Source organism: Bos indicus, chromosome X (genome assembly GCF_029378745.1).
Source record: "Bos indicus isolate NIAB-ARS_2022 breed Sahiwal x Tharparkar chromosome X, NIAB-ARS_B.indTharparkar_mat_pri_1.0, whole genome shotgun sequence".
Lineage (NCBI taxonomy): Eukaryota > Metazoa > Chordata > Mammalia > Artiodactyla > Bovidae > Bos > Bos indicus.
The window spans coordinates 38698531-38715598 of record NC_091789.1 but is presented as its reverse complement, the minus strand read 5'-3'; the positions used below and the strand labels follow the sequence as shown (position 1 = coordinate 38715598).

General features: G+C 49.4%; 1 protein-coding gene across 1 annotated transcript; it reads right to left on the bottom strand.

Moving 5' to 3' along the window:
* Positions 1-213: 213 nt before the first annotated feature.
* On the bottom strand, positions 214-14843 carry ZFP92 (ZFP92 zinc finger protein). Its single transcript, XM_070784947.1, has 2 exons — positions 14741-14843; positions 214-6114 (listed from the first exon to the last, which is right to left on the bottom strand). The coding sequence occupies exons 1-2, from the start codon at positions 14751-14753 to the stop codon at positions 4892-4894; spliced, it is 1236 nt and encodes a 411-aa protein (XP_070641048.1). The 5' UTR covers positions 14754-14843; the 3' UTR covers positions 214-4891.
* Positions 14844-17068: the final 2225 nt, after the last annotated feature.

Here is a 17068-nt window from a genome sequence, read left to right as displayed (position 1 = left end):
CACTTCAACCCACCAGGATGTCTGGAATCACAAAGATGGACAAAAACAAGTATTGGGATGATGTGCAAAGTTGGACCCCTCATACATTTCTGGTGGGAAGGTAGCATGGTGCAACTGCTTTGGAAAACACTTTGGCAGTTCCTCAAACAGTTAAACATAGACTTACTATGTGACCCAGCAATTCCACTCCTAGCTATATATGCGGGAGAAAGGAAAACATCTGTCCACACAAAAAATTGCACACAAAACTTCACAGCAGGTTTATTTGTATAGGCCAAAGCTTGGAAAACCCAAGAATGTACCAAAATCATTTTGATCCATTCAGACAATAAGACTAGTACTTAGTGATTAAAAAATGAAGAACTTACACAACAACCTGGATGAACTTCAAAGTCATTATGCTGAGAGTCAGGCAAGATTTCAATTACACAGAATTCTAGAAAAGGCAAACCAATGTGGAGTGACAGGAAGAACAATCGCTGTGAGAAGCGGGGGTGGCAAGAAGGGGTAGGAAGGAGTGAGCACTGGGGCATACAAGGTAACTTTTTGGGGTGATGGACATACATTCACCATCTTCACTGCTGTGGTTTTACAGGTGGATATGTATCAAAACTCATCCAATTGTACACTCTGAATATGTGCAGGTTTTGAAAGATGAACCAGCAACCTTCAAATCCTAGAGGACCCTTGTGTTGTGATGTCATGGACACACTGTGGCTAGCACAAGAGGAAACCATCTAAGTACAGGTACAAGTGGGAACTGACTTGAGGGAATAAATGGCAGCAAGCCACGACCCAGGGTGCTTTGCAAATTTGGCCACTCCTGTCTGCCCTTCCCCGCCCCTCCAGTACTCTGTCCTTTTGTCCACTTTCTGCATGGAAAATTCTTCAGAACTGTCTAGATGACTCCAGTGTACACTTAGTGGTCTTCAATGTGTAAATTCACAAACTCTAGCAGTTATCATCTGCAACTTTTTTCTTCCTTGATCTTAGAATAATTCTCTCATGTTACAAAAAACTGCTCTTCTTCAGGAGCCAGCTATAGACCACGCTTCTTCGTCTGACACTCCTAGCTGTTTGTGCACTGGTTCTAATGACTCTTTACCCCATGTCTGCCCTACAGAAAGCCCTCCATCCTCCCAGAAATCCCATGATCTCTACTCGTCTTCAAAGTTCACCTGGTACTAAGTTCTACCCTGACCTCCACACAGCACTTTGCTACCTAACCAGGGAAAGACTCAGCATCCTGAACTGAAAGCTGCCGTGTCCCCCTACCGAGGCAGGAATGGCAAAAGCAGGGTCCTGGCCCCTCTGGAACTGTTCACAGGGAGTTGCCTCCAGCCTGGGCATCCTGCTTCCCCTAGGCTGCCACAGCATGGGCCAGAACCAGCCCCAAGAGTGAGGGGGAAGCCATCCAGTAAAGAGTTAGAAACTAAGGACATTCAACAACAATGGCAACAGAATCCTGAGCCCCCTTCTCAGGCACCAGGCAGCTTCACAAAGGGGAACAAGCCTTGCAGGCAATGTAAGCAAAAGGTCTAAGACACCAGGTCACTGATGGGGTGCTCTGCCTTCCTGTTCTAGGAGTCCCAGTGGCCTTGGGTGGCTGCCCTTGGTCTCTATGCAGCTCCGCTTGGAGGGGTCCTGGCTTCCCTTCACGCCCAGACACACTGTCTTGGCTCCCCCTCCCCCAGTCTAGGTCAGCACCCTTTCCTGAGACCTTTCACCAAACTGCTGTTACTTCAAACCAACACCCAGACCTTCCTTATTTGTTTACACCCAAAGTCAAATAATTCCGTTGGGACAGTTGACCAGTTATGAGAAGATACTGCCGCAGCACTTAAACAGCTCTTAAAAAGTGTCCCAAATTTGGAAGAGCAAATCATGTGCTACAGGCTGATCCAGCATCCGACAGGGTCATCTTCGGAGCTGAAGCCCAGTCCAGAAGTGTGGAGTGTGAATTTTGTTGGGGGGCAGGTGGTGAAAAGCAGGCAAGACATTCCCCAACAGTCTCAGCTTTTACACTCCAGTCGTCATCAGAAAGCAAGTGCGGGCCACAATTGCAGTTCCCCACCTAGCGAGAGGGGAGCCCGATTTCAAAGCATGGTAGAAGGCAAATAGCAAGCATCCTCTCTGGACACTCTGGATGATTCCATGTGATACCCGTTTAGTTCCTGATGAATACCCGATTGATTACCACCACATGTGCTAATGAAGAGGCGTGAAAATCTAATGAAGAGGAGTGAGATGAAATGGAGAAATGCCAAACCAAAGATGCATCACTTATACATGTCATATATCTGGGTAAGCACTTAGAAACCCTGGAGCCTTTCAGGGCACTGAGACCAGAGCACACGTTCCTGGCATCTCTGCTTGCATCTCTCCAGGCAAGTCCACTTTCTGTTGAAAAATCAGACATCACCACCTGTACCCCCAGTATCTAGTCATCTCTAGGTGGGTACCAAGGTAAAAAAAGGTGCTCACGTTCAAAATTTAGTCAGCTTATCCAGTGGAACCAATGGGATGATGCTGTACTGGGGAGATACACCTTTTCTTTATTAAAAGTTGGTTACTGACCCATAGGAGTGAAGCCATTCACTTTCTAGAGCGATGGAAATGGATAGCATTGTGCATGGATTTACGCTCCTTCCGGGTCCGTCATGAAGCAATTGTTGCCCCTATCCTGGGTCCTCAGCTGAACAAAAAGGGGACCAGAGCCCAAGCACATGGCCTCAGGCCCCTATCCCCTGCCCTTTGTGGGGATGGGCTTCCTGAAGCCCTGCTGCCTTAAGACAGATTGTCTGGCACCTCAGACGAACAACACACTTCCCAGTGACCTCACCACAGAGTCCAAAGACAACACTCCTTTAAAATGTCTTTTTCTAGTGGAAAATCCAAAGCTGCAAATACTTTCCACTGCCAAAAGGTAAGGTTGGAGCCAACTGTGGTCTAAAACCTGAGGTCAATGTGCTAAGGGGACAAGATTCATTTCACAAATATTTACTAAATGCTGGGCTCAAAGACAACGTGACACACAGAGCAAAAAGAGGCTGAAATAAAAGCAAGTTACAACAACTAAAGAACTTTTCCTAAGTCACAAATGTGTACAAGTGATGGTCATATAACTGTATGAAATGACTCGATCTCTATCTCCTTCTCTCCCTCTCACTTTCAGAGTCGTTCAAGCAGTGGGCGCTCCAAGCAGCATGTGCAGGAGCCCTACATTTCCAAGCCCAGTTTCTGGCAGGGGAAGTACGTGCTTCTCAGAGGCCCAGAGGGGGAAATCTCCAGCACACCCACCACCTGCCTGCCCTCTGGCAGCCCGTGTGACTGAGCCAAAGACCCTGGCGGGTGATGAAGGGGGCTGGCAGGTGGCGATCCAACTGGGATGCAGGGCTGAGAAGGGCAAGGGGCAGAATTCCTGGTCCCAGCTCTGGGGACAGTGTGGGCAGAACAATCCAGACCTGCCAGCAACTTCCCCCCAGGCAGCACAAACTCTCCCCTGCAGAGTCTCTGTGGGTAGGGTGGGCAGAGGGTGGCTTGCAGTAAAGTGCCATTTGAAGGCTTCACCCTGTCTCTGCAGGGATAGGGGAGGGGGTGAGAAGACGAGCCAGGCTTGCCAGCAAGCTAATTGACCGTCAGGCCTGAGGTAGGCCCCTTTCTCCTTCCTGAGGTCTTCTGAGAGGGTTGGAAGGATTCTTATTTAAGGGGCGATTCCCTGACACTCCCCTATAGCAAAAATTTCTACTATGACTTACATTACACCTGAATGCAGAAACATCGAAAGCAACTGAACCTCTAATATTGTAACAAACATCATGTGAAAGCAAGAGCCATTACTGGGCTTGCTCTGTGCAAATTCCTAACCTGGCCTGCTTTCCTCCTGATCAGCACTAGGCATGAGGGGCTGCTGTTTCAGGGGGAGAAGCAACTTAAGTTGGGCGCTTTAGGCACTGAGGGTGGGGAGGAGGAGCAGACAGACCAGCCCGGCCCTTGCAGGCTGAATCTGGAGGCAGTGGGTGGGGTGAGCCAGGGTGCGGGTAGGAGATGAAAGGCAGCAGGGCAGCTGGTGGCAGTTGGGAGGGACCTGAGCCCAAGGGCTCCTCTCTCTGAGAGGGGAAGCCGAGAGTCCCCAGGCCTCATCCTCTTTGAAGGGCCCAGGGAAGCTGTCCTCCCAAATCCCCCGAGCTCCAAAAAGATGGGTCCTGGGTGCTGCTTCTCCTGGAAGCAGCTGGCGGTGCCCGTGGGAGGCTGCGGCTTTCAGGCACAAAGTCAAATGGCCTGGAAAAAGTATGGGCCACTGCTCAGCACAAAAGCAGGGTGTCCTGTGAATTACCCCCTGGGGAGATGCCACTCTCCGTGGGCTGACGTGTGGGCACACAAAGAGGGCACGAGCAGTTTACCATCGCAGTCTCTGAGTCCTTTCTCAGACCATTTCTGATGAATTTTAGGTGATGTCACAGTCCAGCCACAGCCTCGATGTGGAGCCCACAATTTTGAGTGCTGCCAAGTCCCTTCCACTACTAAGCTTTTAAAGGATTAAAGTGCTCTTTGTGTCTTCTACCTGAAAACACTAACAACTCTTGGGATGAAGTGAAGGCCCCCTATGAGATGATATGGGTCACTACTTAACTCAAAGCACTCGCTCCCTCCCACCCACAGCACGCAGGCCCCAGGCACAAGGGGCAAGGGCATTTTCAGCTGCTCCAGTGAGGAATACAAATGTGATAAGGGGCCAGTCTTCGGTGCAGTCTCTGGGGTACAACTGCATCATCAACGAGGGAAGGGAGGGGGACTAGGAGGGCTCATCTTAAAGTCAGCCTTCCTGCAGAGCACCCAGTCAGATGGCAGTGCTGGGGCAGTGGCACAGCTGGAGTCTTGAAGGTGATTCTCATTCTCTGGGCGGGACTCTGCAGTGGCTCTTTGGAGGTCCTGGCAGGCCAGGTCCATCTCTTGAGTTGTTCCCTTCCAAGAGGTTCTGGTGAATTCTCGGCTGCTGGTCAGGCTGTGGTTTCTCCTTGGAGGCCTGGTTGCAGTCATCACAGTGGCCGCAGGCACAGGGCTGTGGGCGGCTGTGGGTGCGCCAGTGCTTCAGGAAGGCAGAACTGTGGTGGAACGCCTTTCCGCACTCTTGACACACGTAAGGTCTCTTCTCAATGTGCACTATCTGGTGGTTGAGGAGGTTGAATCGCCGGCTGAAGGTCTTCCCACACTCACTGCACTCATAGGGCTTCTCACCGGTGTGCACCGGGCGGTGCTGGCTGAGGCCTGAATGCCCCCGGAAGGCCTTTCCGCACTCCTTGCACATGAATGGCTTCTCTTCCTTGTGGACACGCTGGTGGTGAATGAGCTGGGAGATGCCCTTGAAGGCTTTTGGGCACTGGCTGCATGTGTAGGGCTTCTCACTGCTGTGCGTGCGTTGGTGCTCAATTAAGTTGGAGCTCCTGGTGAAGGCCTTGCCACACACATCACAGGAGTAGGGCCGCTCACCGCTGTGGATGCGCTGGTGCTCCGTGAGTGTGAATTTGCGCCCAAAGCGTTTCCCACATTCATCACACCCATAGGGCTTCTCGCCAGTGTGGATAATCTGGTGTTTCATGAGGCTGGAGCCACGTGTGAAAGTCTTTCCACACTCACCACATGTATAGTGCTTCTCACCGCTGTGGGTGCGCTGGTGCTCCGTGAGTGAGAACTTGTGCTGAAAATGTCTCCCACACTCACCACACTTAAAGGGCTTCACGCCACTATGGATGACTTGGTGCTTGACAAGGCTGGAGTTCCGGGTAAAGGATTTCCCACACTGCTGACACAAGAACCGCCTCTCCGTGTCTTTGAAACTCGGCTGCCTTACAACCAAATCCTGCTTACCTCCGCAGCTGCTTCCCTGCATCTCTCTTCCCTCACCTGGGGAGCTGCCTTGGCCTTTCTCCTCAGGAGGGTCACCCCTGCTGGAACTTGTCTGTGGACAACAGGCATTTTTCTGTCTGTGCTCAAGTGTTTCCTCCGACTGCCCGGTTACCTGGCCCATGTTGCCAACCTGAAGATTGGCCCCTGGGAGTTCTTCTGGACAATTTTTCTCCTTTGAAATTGGCAGCTTGCTATTCATCCTGTCACCTGGAAAGACATAGAGAGCACCAAGTGTCACTACCTTCCTGGGTCTCAATTTAGGTTTGTTCTTTAACCCTCACCCTCACTCCAAGGCTGAGAAGAGCTGTCCAGATAAGGCCCCAATCAGAGCTGCTAACAAAATTCAATGCATAACACTTTCCAAAGCTGAGCTTCTGTCCCGTCTCCTCAGGAGACAAGGATTCCATCTCTCCTCATGCTGGACCCGCCTAGCCAGGCTGCCAGACTGTTAAGGGAGTGTCTTTCTTCTTTCCTTTTCTCACTTCCTTCCTCTCTCAGCCCTCCTACCACATGACTAGCCCCTCAATCCTGACTTTCAAGCTATCCCTGGAAGCCCCACTGCCACTCCCTTGCCCCTGAGGTCAGAGTTCTTTACATATACATACATATGTATATATATACAATTTTATTTATTTATTTTTGGCTCCTCTGGGTCTTTGCTGCTGCATGGGCTTTTTTCTAGTTGCAACCCCATGGACTGTAACCCACCAGGCTCCTCTGTCCATAGAATCCTCTAGGCAATAATACTGGAGTGGGTTGCCATTCCCTTCTCCAGGGGATCTTCCTGACCCAGGGATCGAACCCAGGTCTCCTGCATTGCAAGCAGATTCTTTACTGTCTGAGCCACTAGGAAGCCTATACATATATTACATATATATATATATATATATATATATATATATGTATATATATGATTTTATTTATTTTTGGCTGTACTGGGTCTCTGTTGCAGCATGGGCTTTTCTCTATTTGCAGAGAGTGGGAACTACTCTCCAGCTGTGGTGCACGGGCTTCTCACTGAAGTGGCTTCTCTTCAGTAGTTGCAGCATGTGGCCTCAGTAGTTGCAGCTCCTGGCCTCTAGAGCACAGGCTCAGTAGTTGTGGTGCATGGACTCAGTTGCTCTGCAGTATGCGGGTTCTTTCCATCCCAGGGATTGAACCCGTGTGTCCTGCATTGGCAGGCACATTCTTTACCACTGAGCCACCAGGGAAGCCCTGCAGAAGGAGATCGAGCTCAGGGGTCTTAAAGAAAAACTTCAAATACACGTCACTTTCACTTGTAAACAGACTTGCTCTCAGAGAAAGAGAAAGACAAAGCTGGTGGAATGCATGATGGAGGCTCCCCCGCTCCAATGCTGGGAGAGAGGGTGCTTTCTGAGAGCACAGGCTGAGAGCTGTGGACTGGGGGTGAGCAAAGAGAGTAGCAGGCAAAGGGCATGGCCCATACCCAGCCCAAAGATGGGCCCCAGCTGGGCCGTTGGGGGAAGAGTGGGTGTCACAGCCTGTTTGAGCCCTGAGAAAGGGCAAGGGGACAGGGTCCCTCGAACAATTTAAATTGCCCCAAATTTACTTATCACCCACAATGAGCTGTCAGTTAACAATGTGCTGTGCTTAGTCGCTTAGTTGTGTCCCCCTCTCTGTGACCCCCATGGACTGTAGCCTGCCAGGCTCCTCCATCCATGGGGACTCTCCACACAAGAATACTGGAGTGAGTTGCCATGCCCTCCTCCAGGGGATCTTCCCAACCTAGGGATTGAACCCGGGTCTTCCGCATTGCTGGCAGATTCTTTACGGTCTGAGCCACCAGGGAAGCAGAAGTAGTAGAATGATGGGGGAAAAATATCTTAACACATGACAAAAGAATTCAACTTGAAATGTCCTTGCACCAATTAAAGGAGTACATTTTTATTTTAAAGAAACACCATCAACTGTCAGTGACTAGAGCAAAATTAATACTAAATCACTTGCAAGTAGCTATGAAACTAACCTCCAAGTTGGGACAAAAAGCTTATAACAAACCAATAATTCTTCCCCAAATTGGCAAAGCCAGATGAATACAAAATCATTTCTTAGAAAGCACCTAAGAGTTGCCCAAGCAGTGAGAACAAGAGGGACTAAAGTTCAGGAGATAACCATGGATAATTAATTTAATGTTCTTTTCTTGGACAACTCAAGGCACAGGGAACAGGCTGAGAAATACAGTTTGTCCTGAGCAGAAGTTTAAAGCAGTCTGAGAAGGCTGTAGTAACAAAATCAGAGACATGAGACATCTTAAGCATATGGTTATCTTTTCCTCTCATGGTGTATATGAACTTCTGAAGCTAAAAAGGCCCAAAAGCTAAACTGAAAGTCTGAAAAGCAGAGCTCAGGGAACTGATGATACAAAACTTAAGAGTTAAGGAACCTTTAAGGGAAGAAGTCTGGTGAACAAACTAGGTTTTCAGATGAAAGCCCAGAAATAATCAAAGGCAGCTGATACCTTACTAAAACAAAACCCAACCTGCATTCCATTCAGTACCTGCCTGAATTAAGGGGGCTAACTTCCACTTTATCAACCTAGTGAAGAAAGGGTGAAACTTTTCCAGGAGAAGATATAATCTTCAGGAGTATCTATAATTTTAAAGATTCTAAAATATGAATTAAATTAACATTTAATTGTAAATACTGCAGGATTATTTATATTTCTAGCATTTAACTAAAAATAACTACATTACCAAGAAATAGGACCATAAGAACAAACCTCAAAAAGAAGAAACACAACACAAAACAGAACCAAATAAGCAATCTACATATTTGAGTTAACAAACTAAGACATTAAAATATAATTAATATGTTAAAGAAAATAGTGAAAGAGATGGAAGAAATACATGAAAAGATGGCAATTTCCCTAGACAATATCTGTATCAGAAAAGAATCGAAAGGATACTCTTTAACTGAAACGTCTAAAGTGAGCTCAGTAAATGGTATTAATAGGAGATAAGGCTTCCCTCATAGCACAGTTGATAAAGAATCTGCCTGCAATGCAGACCAGGGTTCGATTTCTGGGTCGGGAAGATCCCCTGGAGAAGGGAATGGCAACCCACTCCAGTATTCTTGCCTGGAGAATCCCATGGACAGAGGAGCATGGCAGGCTACAGACCATGGGGTCACAAAGAGTCGGACATGACTTAGCAACTAAACCACCACCAACAGGAGAGTAACACAAAAGTCAGAATTTTGAATTGGATGACATGTCGATACAAAATACCATAAATAAAAGCCAAGACATTAAAAAACAAAAAAGTGGAAAATATAGAAAAGACCAATAAGAGACATATGAAACACTATAACTGAAGATCTATGAAGAAAACAGATCTGAACAAATGTTTACAAGATTTTCTAAATATAAGAGGAAGGTATTAACCAACAGATTTAAGAAGCTCTAAGAATATCAAGCAAGAGAAATTAAAAAAAAGAAAAATTATACAAAGGCACAACATAGTTCCACTGATGAAAACCAAAGAAAAAGAGAAAACTTTACAACCAGCATGGGGGAGAAAGAGTAAGGAGAAGACATAGTACCTTCAAAGGAGCAGTAAGAAGAGTTAGAACTAGAGCTAACTTCAAGGAAAAAAATGGCAGAAATTGGAAAAATAGGATAAAAATCTTAGGCACCACAATTACCATTTGCGTGAGTTATTTTACGACAGGAGGTCCTGGTAAGGAACACATAACCAACAAGCCACCACCAACCAGAAGAGTTCGGAAAAGGCCAAAAGGAGATGTCACATGTCCCAGGATCCTCTTTGCAGGAATCCATTTTGGCTAAGCAATGCATGTGCCACCAGGAAGGGCCCTGAGTCAGAATGACTTGCCAAAGATAACCCAGAAGCTAATCCCACCCATAAAACCCGAGACTGCAGGCCACGTGGCCGAGCAGTTCTCCTGGGTTCCCTTACCCTACTGTTCTCTGCCTGGGTGTCCCTTCTCAGTAAAATCTCTTGTAAAGTCTCAGTAAAGTCTCAGGATGTGTGCCTCCTTGGACAATTCATTTCCGAGTGTCAGACAAGAGCCCACTCTTGGGCTCTGGAAGGGGTCCCCCTTCCTGCAAAACCATGAGGTGAAATGCTGAGGGCTGCTGGCCACATGATGTCATAATGTCTTCCCTATTTACTGCTGGTAACAAGAGATGAAGTGAACCTAAGGGTGGGACAGAGCTGGGATGTCCCCCAGAGGTGGGATGTCCATTCCCTTGGTGGAAGTGCTCAGTAGGGCTCCTGCCAAAGCTTGACCTGATTCTATGCTGCCTTGTGACTCAGCCTCTGGTTTACAGAGGACCTTGGGACAGAGGGATCGGTTAAAGGCACCAAAATGGAGCAGCCAGCACTGATCCAGAAGGTGGGCTGTTTCCTGGTTTCCTCTGCAAATCAGTGTCACAGGGGAAAGAGGAGGCTGGGGAGGGAGATTGTTCTGGATGAAAAAAGAGTTAAGTGGCCAACAGCCAAGTGCAGTGGAAGTCCCTGATGACATGCTAGCATGAACAAAAGAGGAATCAAAGTGGGAGTGGAGGGTGAGGGTGGGGTGACTGCTGCCCACATGGTGAGTGAATCGTGGCCCCCGGGTCAGGGAAGAAAATGTCTTTCTCAAGAGATGCACAGTGAACCATTTGGGGAGAACAGGGCTTGTGAAGTGACTTTCAAGTATTTTAATGAAAACAAAAGAAAGAGAGATGGAAAGAGGGGGAGGGAGGAAGAGAGAGTGAGGGAGGGAAACAAGCACATAAGGCAAGCTGGAGGCCACTGCTAACCCTGGGAGGTGGGTACTGGGCTTGGTTAGACCACTCTACTTGTCCATTTGCTTGACAATGTTCAAAGTTAAAAGGGAAAACAGTCTGGTAGTTCCTTAGTAAGTAAACATAGTTATCATCAGGCCCAGTAGTTCCACTCCTGAGTATATGCTCAAAAGAAATGAAAACATGTTTTCACAAAAACTTGTCCACTTAAAAAAAAAAAAAAGAGAAAGAAACCTGTCCACCAAAAGAAAAAAAACTTGTCCACCCATGTGAATTAAGTGCAGAACAACTCATAATCTCCAAAAGGTGGAAACAACCCAAGTGTCTATCAACAGAAGAGTGGAAAACCAACCATGATCTAGACAAAGATGGAACATTATTTGGCCGCAAAGGGGAATGAAATACTGACCCATGCTACCATGTGGGTGAACCTGGTGTCATGATGCTAAGTGAAAAAACCAGACACAGACACAAAAGGCCACATTCTGCATGATCAACCCTGAATATTCACTGGAAGGACTGATGCTGAAGCCGAAGCTCCAATATTTTGGCCACCTGATGCAAAGAGCTGACTCACTGGGAAAGACTCTGATGCTGGGAAAGATTGACGGCAAGTGGAGAAGCGGGCGACAGATGGTTGGATGGTATCACCGACTCAATGGACATGAGTTTGAGCACACTCCAGGAGATGGTAAAAGGCAGGGAAGCCTGGTGTGCTGCAGTTGATGGGGTCGCAAAGAGTCGGACACGACTGAGCAACTAAACAACAACAACTACTGGGTGATTCTATTTATATGATGCAAGATAAGATTTCACAAGAGCTTTCTCGATCGAGCTTTGAGATTATGACTAAAAACTCTTTTCCTCCAATTAAAATAAATAAATTAAATTTAAAAATATTTAAAATAAATATTGCGGGGAAAAAAAAAAAAAAGAAAAACTCTTTTCCTTTCACCTTCTCAGGCAGTTTGCTAAGCTCCCACCCCACTGACTTCCCATATCAGGGCCCCTCTCTCCTGGGCCACTAAACCCATGGCCCAAATCCCACTTACTGAGGTCTCACACTCTGGGGCCAGGTACCAGACAGCTAGGATAGTCCCTGTGTCCTGGAGCCTGAGAAACCATTCAAACTAGCCACCGCCTAGGGACCCTGTGGACACTAGCTACCATTATCAGGTGCGCCTTCCCGCAGCACTCACCCCTTCTTCTGCATGTCATCTCTCCAGAGTGTCACTGTTCTGTAGCTCACTATAAAAAAAATCTTTAAATCTTATAAAACATATGACATATCCAGAGAGTCATAGGTAGATCCAGGGAGTCAGAGAGCCAGGGGCTTGGATTGGGTGGGGTGGGGTGACTGCTTCTTTTCAGGGTGATCAAAGTGTTTGGAAGTTGCTACTGGTGACAGTTGCACAGTGTTGCCAATATACTTAATGTCACTGTCAAGGGATTCTCTTTTACCATGTTCACTGGGAAACCACCATCATTCACTAAGAGGCCTGCACAAGCTGAAGGGGCGTGTGTGTGTGTGTGGAATACTGATATTAGCAAGGGTTTTCAGACTATTGCCAAATTGTTTTCAAACACATCACAACCTTATTTTTTTCTCTATCATGACTGTACTGCCAGGTCACCATCCATTTTGAAAAACACAGAAAAACTTAAAGGAAGAGGTGTTTTCTCTAACCCTATATCCCAAGTTGTGCTGCAAGCCCTCAAGAGAGAAGACACTTGAACTGTGACTACCCAAGAGAAACACGTCATGGACAGTTCACTGGTGGACAGAGACCGATGCTCAAGTTCAGTATCACAAGGCGCATCAGAGGTGCCAGCCAGCAAGCTGGTTACACACAGCAGCGTCTATCCTTGGGACCTAGCACCCCACTGGCAGCATAGTTTCAAATCCTAGGAAGAAACATGACAAGCCCTGTGCTCACAGACCCTGTGTGTGTGTGTGTGTGTGTGTGTGTTAGTTTCTCAGTCGTGTCCGACTCTGCCACCCCATGAGCTATAGCCTGCCAGGCTCCTCTATCCATGGAATTCTCCAGGCAAGAACACTGGAGTGGATTGCCACTCCCTTCTCCAGAGGATCTTCCTGACCCAGGGATCAAACCAGGGTCTCCTGCATCGCAGGCAGATTCTTTACCGTTTGAACTACAGGAAAAGTCCTTTTCACAGACCCTAATGCCCTAAAAGCCCCGGGTAGGAACAGTGTGACCTTCTCAAGCAGGAATGGAAGAAAAGATATGGAAGGAGCTTGTAGAACTGGAGGGTGGCTTCTCCCGAGACACTTTGGCCTCTCCAGAGTAGGGGAGAAGCTGAAGGATGATTCTAGGCCCCGGGGCTCGGGTTTCCCAGAGATAGGACACCAGGTATGCAGGTGAGGGCCTCTCAGATAGCAGCACTTGGGGCAAGGAGCTGGGAAGGTCCCAAGAGTCTGGGGAACCCGGCAGCCCCTTCCAGGCTGGTCCACCCCACAGAGGGGAGGCAGACTCCCCGTCACTGGCTGAGCCTGGCTGGGGGCCGCGGGATGGAGACAGGTGGAAACGTGGGCACCAGAGGGAGAAGCAGAGGGCTTCAGTGCTGATGTCTTCTGAAGACCACGAGATGGGGCTATTTCCCCAGAAAAAGAAAACGGAAACAAACACCAGGGAAGGCATGCAGCAGTCCCACTGAGGGCGGGTCAGGGAATTGGGGCTTTGTCATCCACCGAGAGGAACGCACGGGGCCACAAGGGTTGGCTGCCTTCTGCCCTGCTGGAACTTCCTCTGGGCTTTAGTAATTCCAGACCCCAAATGCTCAGTGCCAGGCAGCCTTCCCGGAGATCGTGTCACCTGCCAGCCACCCAGGGGAAAGGCCTGAGGACCAGTCTGAGAACTGCTCGGGGCCAGCAAAGGCCTCTGGGAGCAACCTCGCAACCCGGGTCTCCAGGCTCTGCTCTTTGCGTGGGTGGGGGTGGGGAACAGAGAGATGCTACCTGTTCCCAGCCCTTCATGGAGTGCCTATCTCACTCATGTGGAGAAGCTTCCGGACCTTGCCCTCTTCTGCTCCACACTAGCCCAGAGTGGCTCTTGCCTTTGCACTGGCTGTTGCCTCTGGCCCCAATGATCTTTCACCTCCGTTCAGTTTTTCCAAAAGGTTGCCTTCTAACCACACTGCTTAAACCCGCACCTGACCTCTCTTCTCTATTTCTGCCTCGCAGCACTTAGCACTGGTTAACATACTCTGTGATTCTTTTCTGTTTGCTTATTTTTAAAATTAACTCATTTAATTGGAGGCTAATTACTTTGCAATGCTGTAGTGGTTTTGGCCATACATTGACTCTGTGGTTCTTAATTCCAAACGTCGACTCTTTCTTGCCCATTTCTTGCCACTAGAATCGGATCCCTCCCCCCCACCCAGTCCACAGCAGGGATTTGCGGGTTTTGTTCCCCAAGGCTGGATCTGCAGTGCCCGCTGCAGCCTGGCCCCCGGGAGTGCTTGGCTGTTGTCTGGGGGCCGGAGGGCTGGCACTGCTACCTCTGTCCAGAGCCCGGCATGCTTTGCCGCTCGGCCCCTGGCTTCCTCTTCTCACACCTTCTCGGCGTGTGCTTGGCCCCGCTAACATCCCTCACCACCCAGGAACACAACGCCCCACCCACCGAGAACCAAAGGGGGCCGGTCCAGGGACCTCAGGGGCTCACGTTCGCGGACAGTTGGCTGGGGTGTCCCTGGGCGGGAGTGCCGCGACCTGACGCAGAGGGGCAAAATCCAAACTTACTCGGTCGCGACGCTCTCCGAGCAGCCCTAGAGTCAGCCGCGAACCGCAGTCGGAGGAGAGAAACCGAGAGGAAAGGGGAGGGAAGCCCCGAGGGCTTTTTCGGCAGCTCTCCGCGCTCGCCACCTCCCAGGGAGTCCCTAACCACCTGCTGAGACCTGACTCGCGGGCTTCTGAGCCGTCCTTCCGTTCCTCCCCGCACCGCGCCCCCGTCCCTGCCTCGGAGAAAGTTCGAGGCCAAGGCCACCACCTCTGAGCAGCCCTCCAGGGCACCACCCTCAGGGGGCGACGGGGCTTGACTTTACCCTTGGGTGCCATGCAGGAGGCGCGTCCTGCACAGTAGTCCGTCTGTTCAGCTCCAACTTGCTGGGGCCGGGGCACTAGCAGGGCTGGGGCGGCTCGGCGTGGGATGGGGCGTGGTGGGGGGCAAGGAGCATGCGCAGCACAGCAGGAGGGAGGCCCGGCCCCGCATCCACCCTCGGCGCGCCCCGCGGGGGGTCTGTTTTGGCTCCCTGTGTCCCCCGGGGCACTTCCGCTTTCAGTCTGGGCTGCTTAGAGAACTTGGGGGTCGCAGTCAGTCCAAGACCATCCCCCAGGGGGCAGGGGAGGGGCAGTGTTAGCCGCGCACCTCCCATGTCTCAAGACTGCAGGGCTTTACTTTTCGTCTGTCTGTCCATCCGTCCATTCATCTAGGGCTCACAGAATCCCTGGGGGGGCAGTCAGCATCAAGTGGCTCAGACACAGCACCTCAGTATAGGGCCAGCCCATTTGAGGCAGAAGGGTGAAGCTAAGAAAGTGGGGGGCAGTGAGAGGGGATTTGGGGAGACCAGTGGACAGACAGACGGAGGAGTAGTGAAGAGCTACTGCGTGCTTTGGTCTTCCCTTGGGTCCCCCCAGGGCCTTGGAATCTGCATTTTCCCGCAGGACTGGGGTTGGAATCCAGGGCTGAATGCACATGACTGCCCTTGGGCATGATGAGTTCCTCCCAAAGTTAAGAATAGGAAAAAGGCTGTGGAAGAAAATCCACAACAAAAAGCACCAGGACTGCCTGTTCTGTTTCTCCCGGCCCTGGTCATTGGGAATTAAGCATGAGGTGGGGACCCTTCCTTCCACAAGCAGAGCACAGGACTGCACAGAGAAGCCCTCCCCATGCTTTTGCTCCCAGGACAGCAGCTGCCTGACCCTGGGTTTAGGAGGAAAGCTGGGACCCCTGACTTGGGTGCTTCTGGCCTCAGGGAGCAGGGTTCTCAGGAGGCCAAATGCAGCATAGCTTCAGGGCCCCATCCCTGGATCAGAGGCAGGGAGATCCCCTGTGGCCCCTGGTTGCAGGTTCTGATGCCAATTCTTGTCTTCTCACCAGGAGTCTGGCTAGATAAGCCTGGACCTGGGCTTTAGAGGTATAATGGGGTGAACGGTAGCCCCTTAAAAGATATGTGCACGCCCTAACTTCCAGAATCTGTGAATGTGAGTTTTCCGGGAAATGGGTCTTGTGCAGATGTGATGAAATTAAGAATCCTCAACATGAGATCATTCTGGATGATTCAGTTCAGTTCAGTCGCTCAGTTGTGCCCGACTCTTTGCGACCCCATGAATTGCAGCACATCAGGCCTCCCCGTCCATCACCAACAACCAGAGTTCACTCAAACTCATGTCCATTGAGTCGGTGATGCCATCCAGCCATCTCATCCTCTGTCGTCCCCTTTTCCTCCTGCCCCCAATCCCTCCCAGCATCAGAGTCTTTTCCAACGAGTCAACTCTTCACATGAGGTGGCCAAAGTACTGGAGTTTCAGCTTTAGCACCATTCCTTCCAAAGAACACCAAGGACTGATCTCCTTTAGAATGGACTAGTTGGATCTCCTTGCAGTCCAAGGGACTCTCAAGAGTCTTCTCCAACACCACAGTTCAGAAGCATCCATTCTTCGGCGCTCAGCTTTCTCCACGTCCAACTCTCACATCCATACATGACTACTGGAAAAACAGTAGTAGCCTTGACTAGATGGACCTTTGTTGGCAAAGTAATGTCTCTGCTTTTGAATATGCTATCTAGGTTGGTCATAACTTTCCTTCCAAGGAGTAAGCGTCTTTTAATTTCATGGCTGCAATCACCATCTGCAGTGATTTTGGAGCCCAGAAAAATAAAGTCTGACACTGTTTCTACTGTTTCTCCATCTATTTGCCATGAAGTGATGGGACCAGATGCCATGATCTTCCTTTTCTGAATGTTGAGCTTTAAGCCAACTTTTTCACTCTCCACTTTCACTTTCATCAAGAGGCTTGTTAGTTCCTCTTCACTTTCTGCCATAAGGGAGGTGTCATCTGCATATCTGAGGTTATTGATATTTCTCCCGGCAATCTTGATTCCAGCCTGTGCTTCTTCCAGCCCAGCATTTCTCATGATGTACTCTGCATATAAGTTAAATAAGCAGGGTGACAATATACAGCCCTGATGGACTCCTTTTCCTATTTGGAACCAGTCTGTTGTTCCATGTCCAGTTCTAACAGGTGCTTCCTGACCTGCATATAGGTTTCTCAAGAGGCAGGTCAGGTGGTTTGGTGTTCACATCTCTTTCAAAATTTTCCACAGTTTATTGTGATCCACACAGTCAAAGGCTTTGGCGTAGTCAATAAAGCA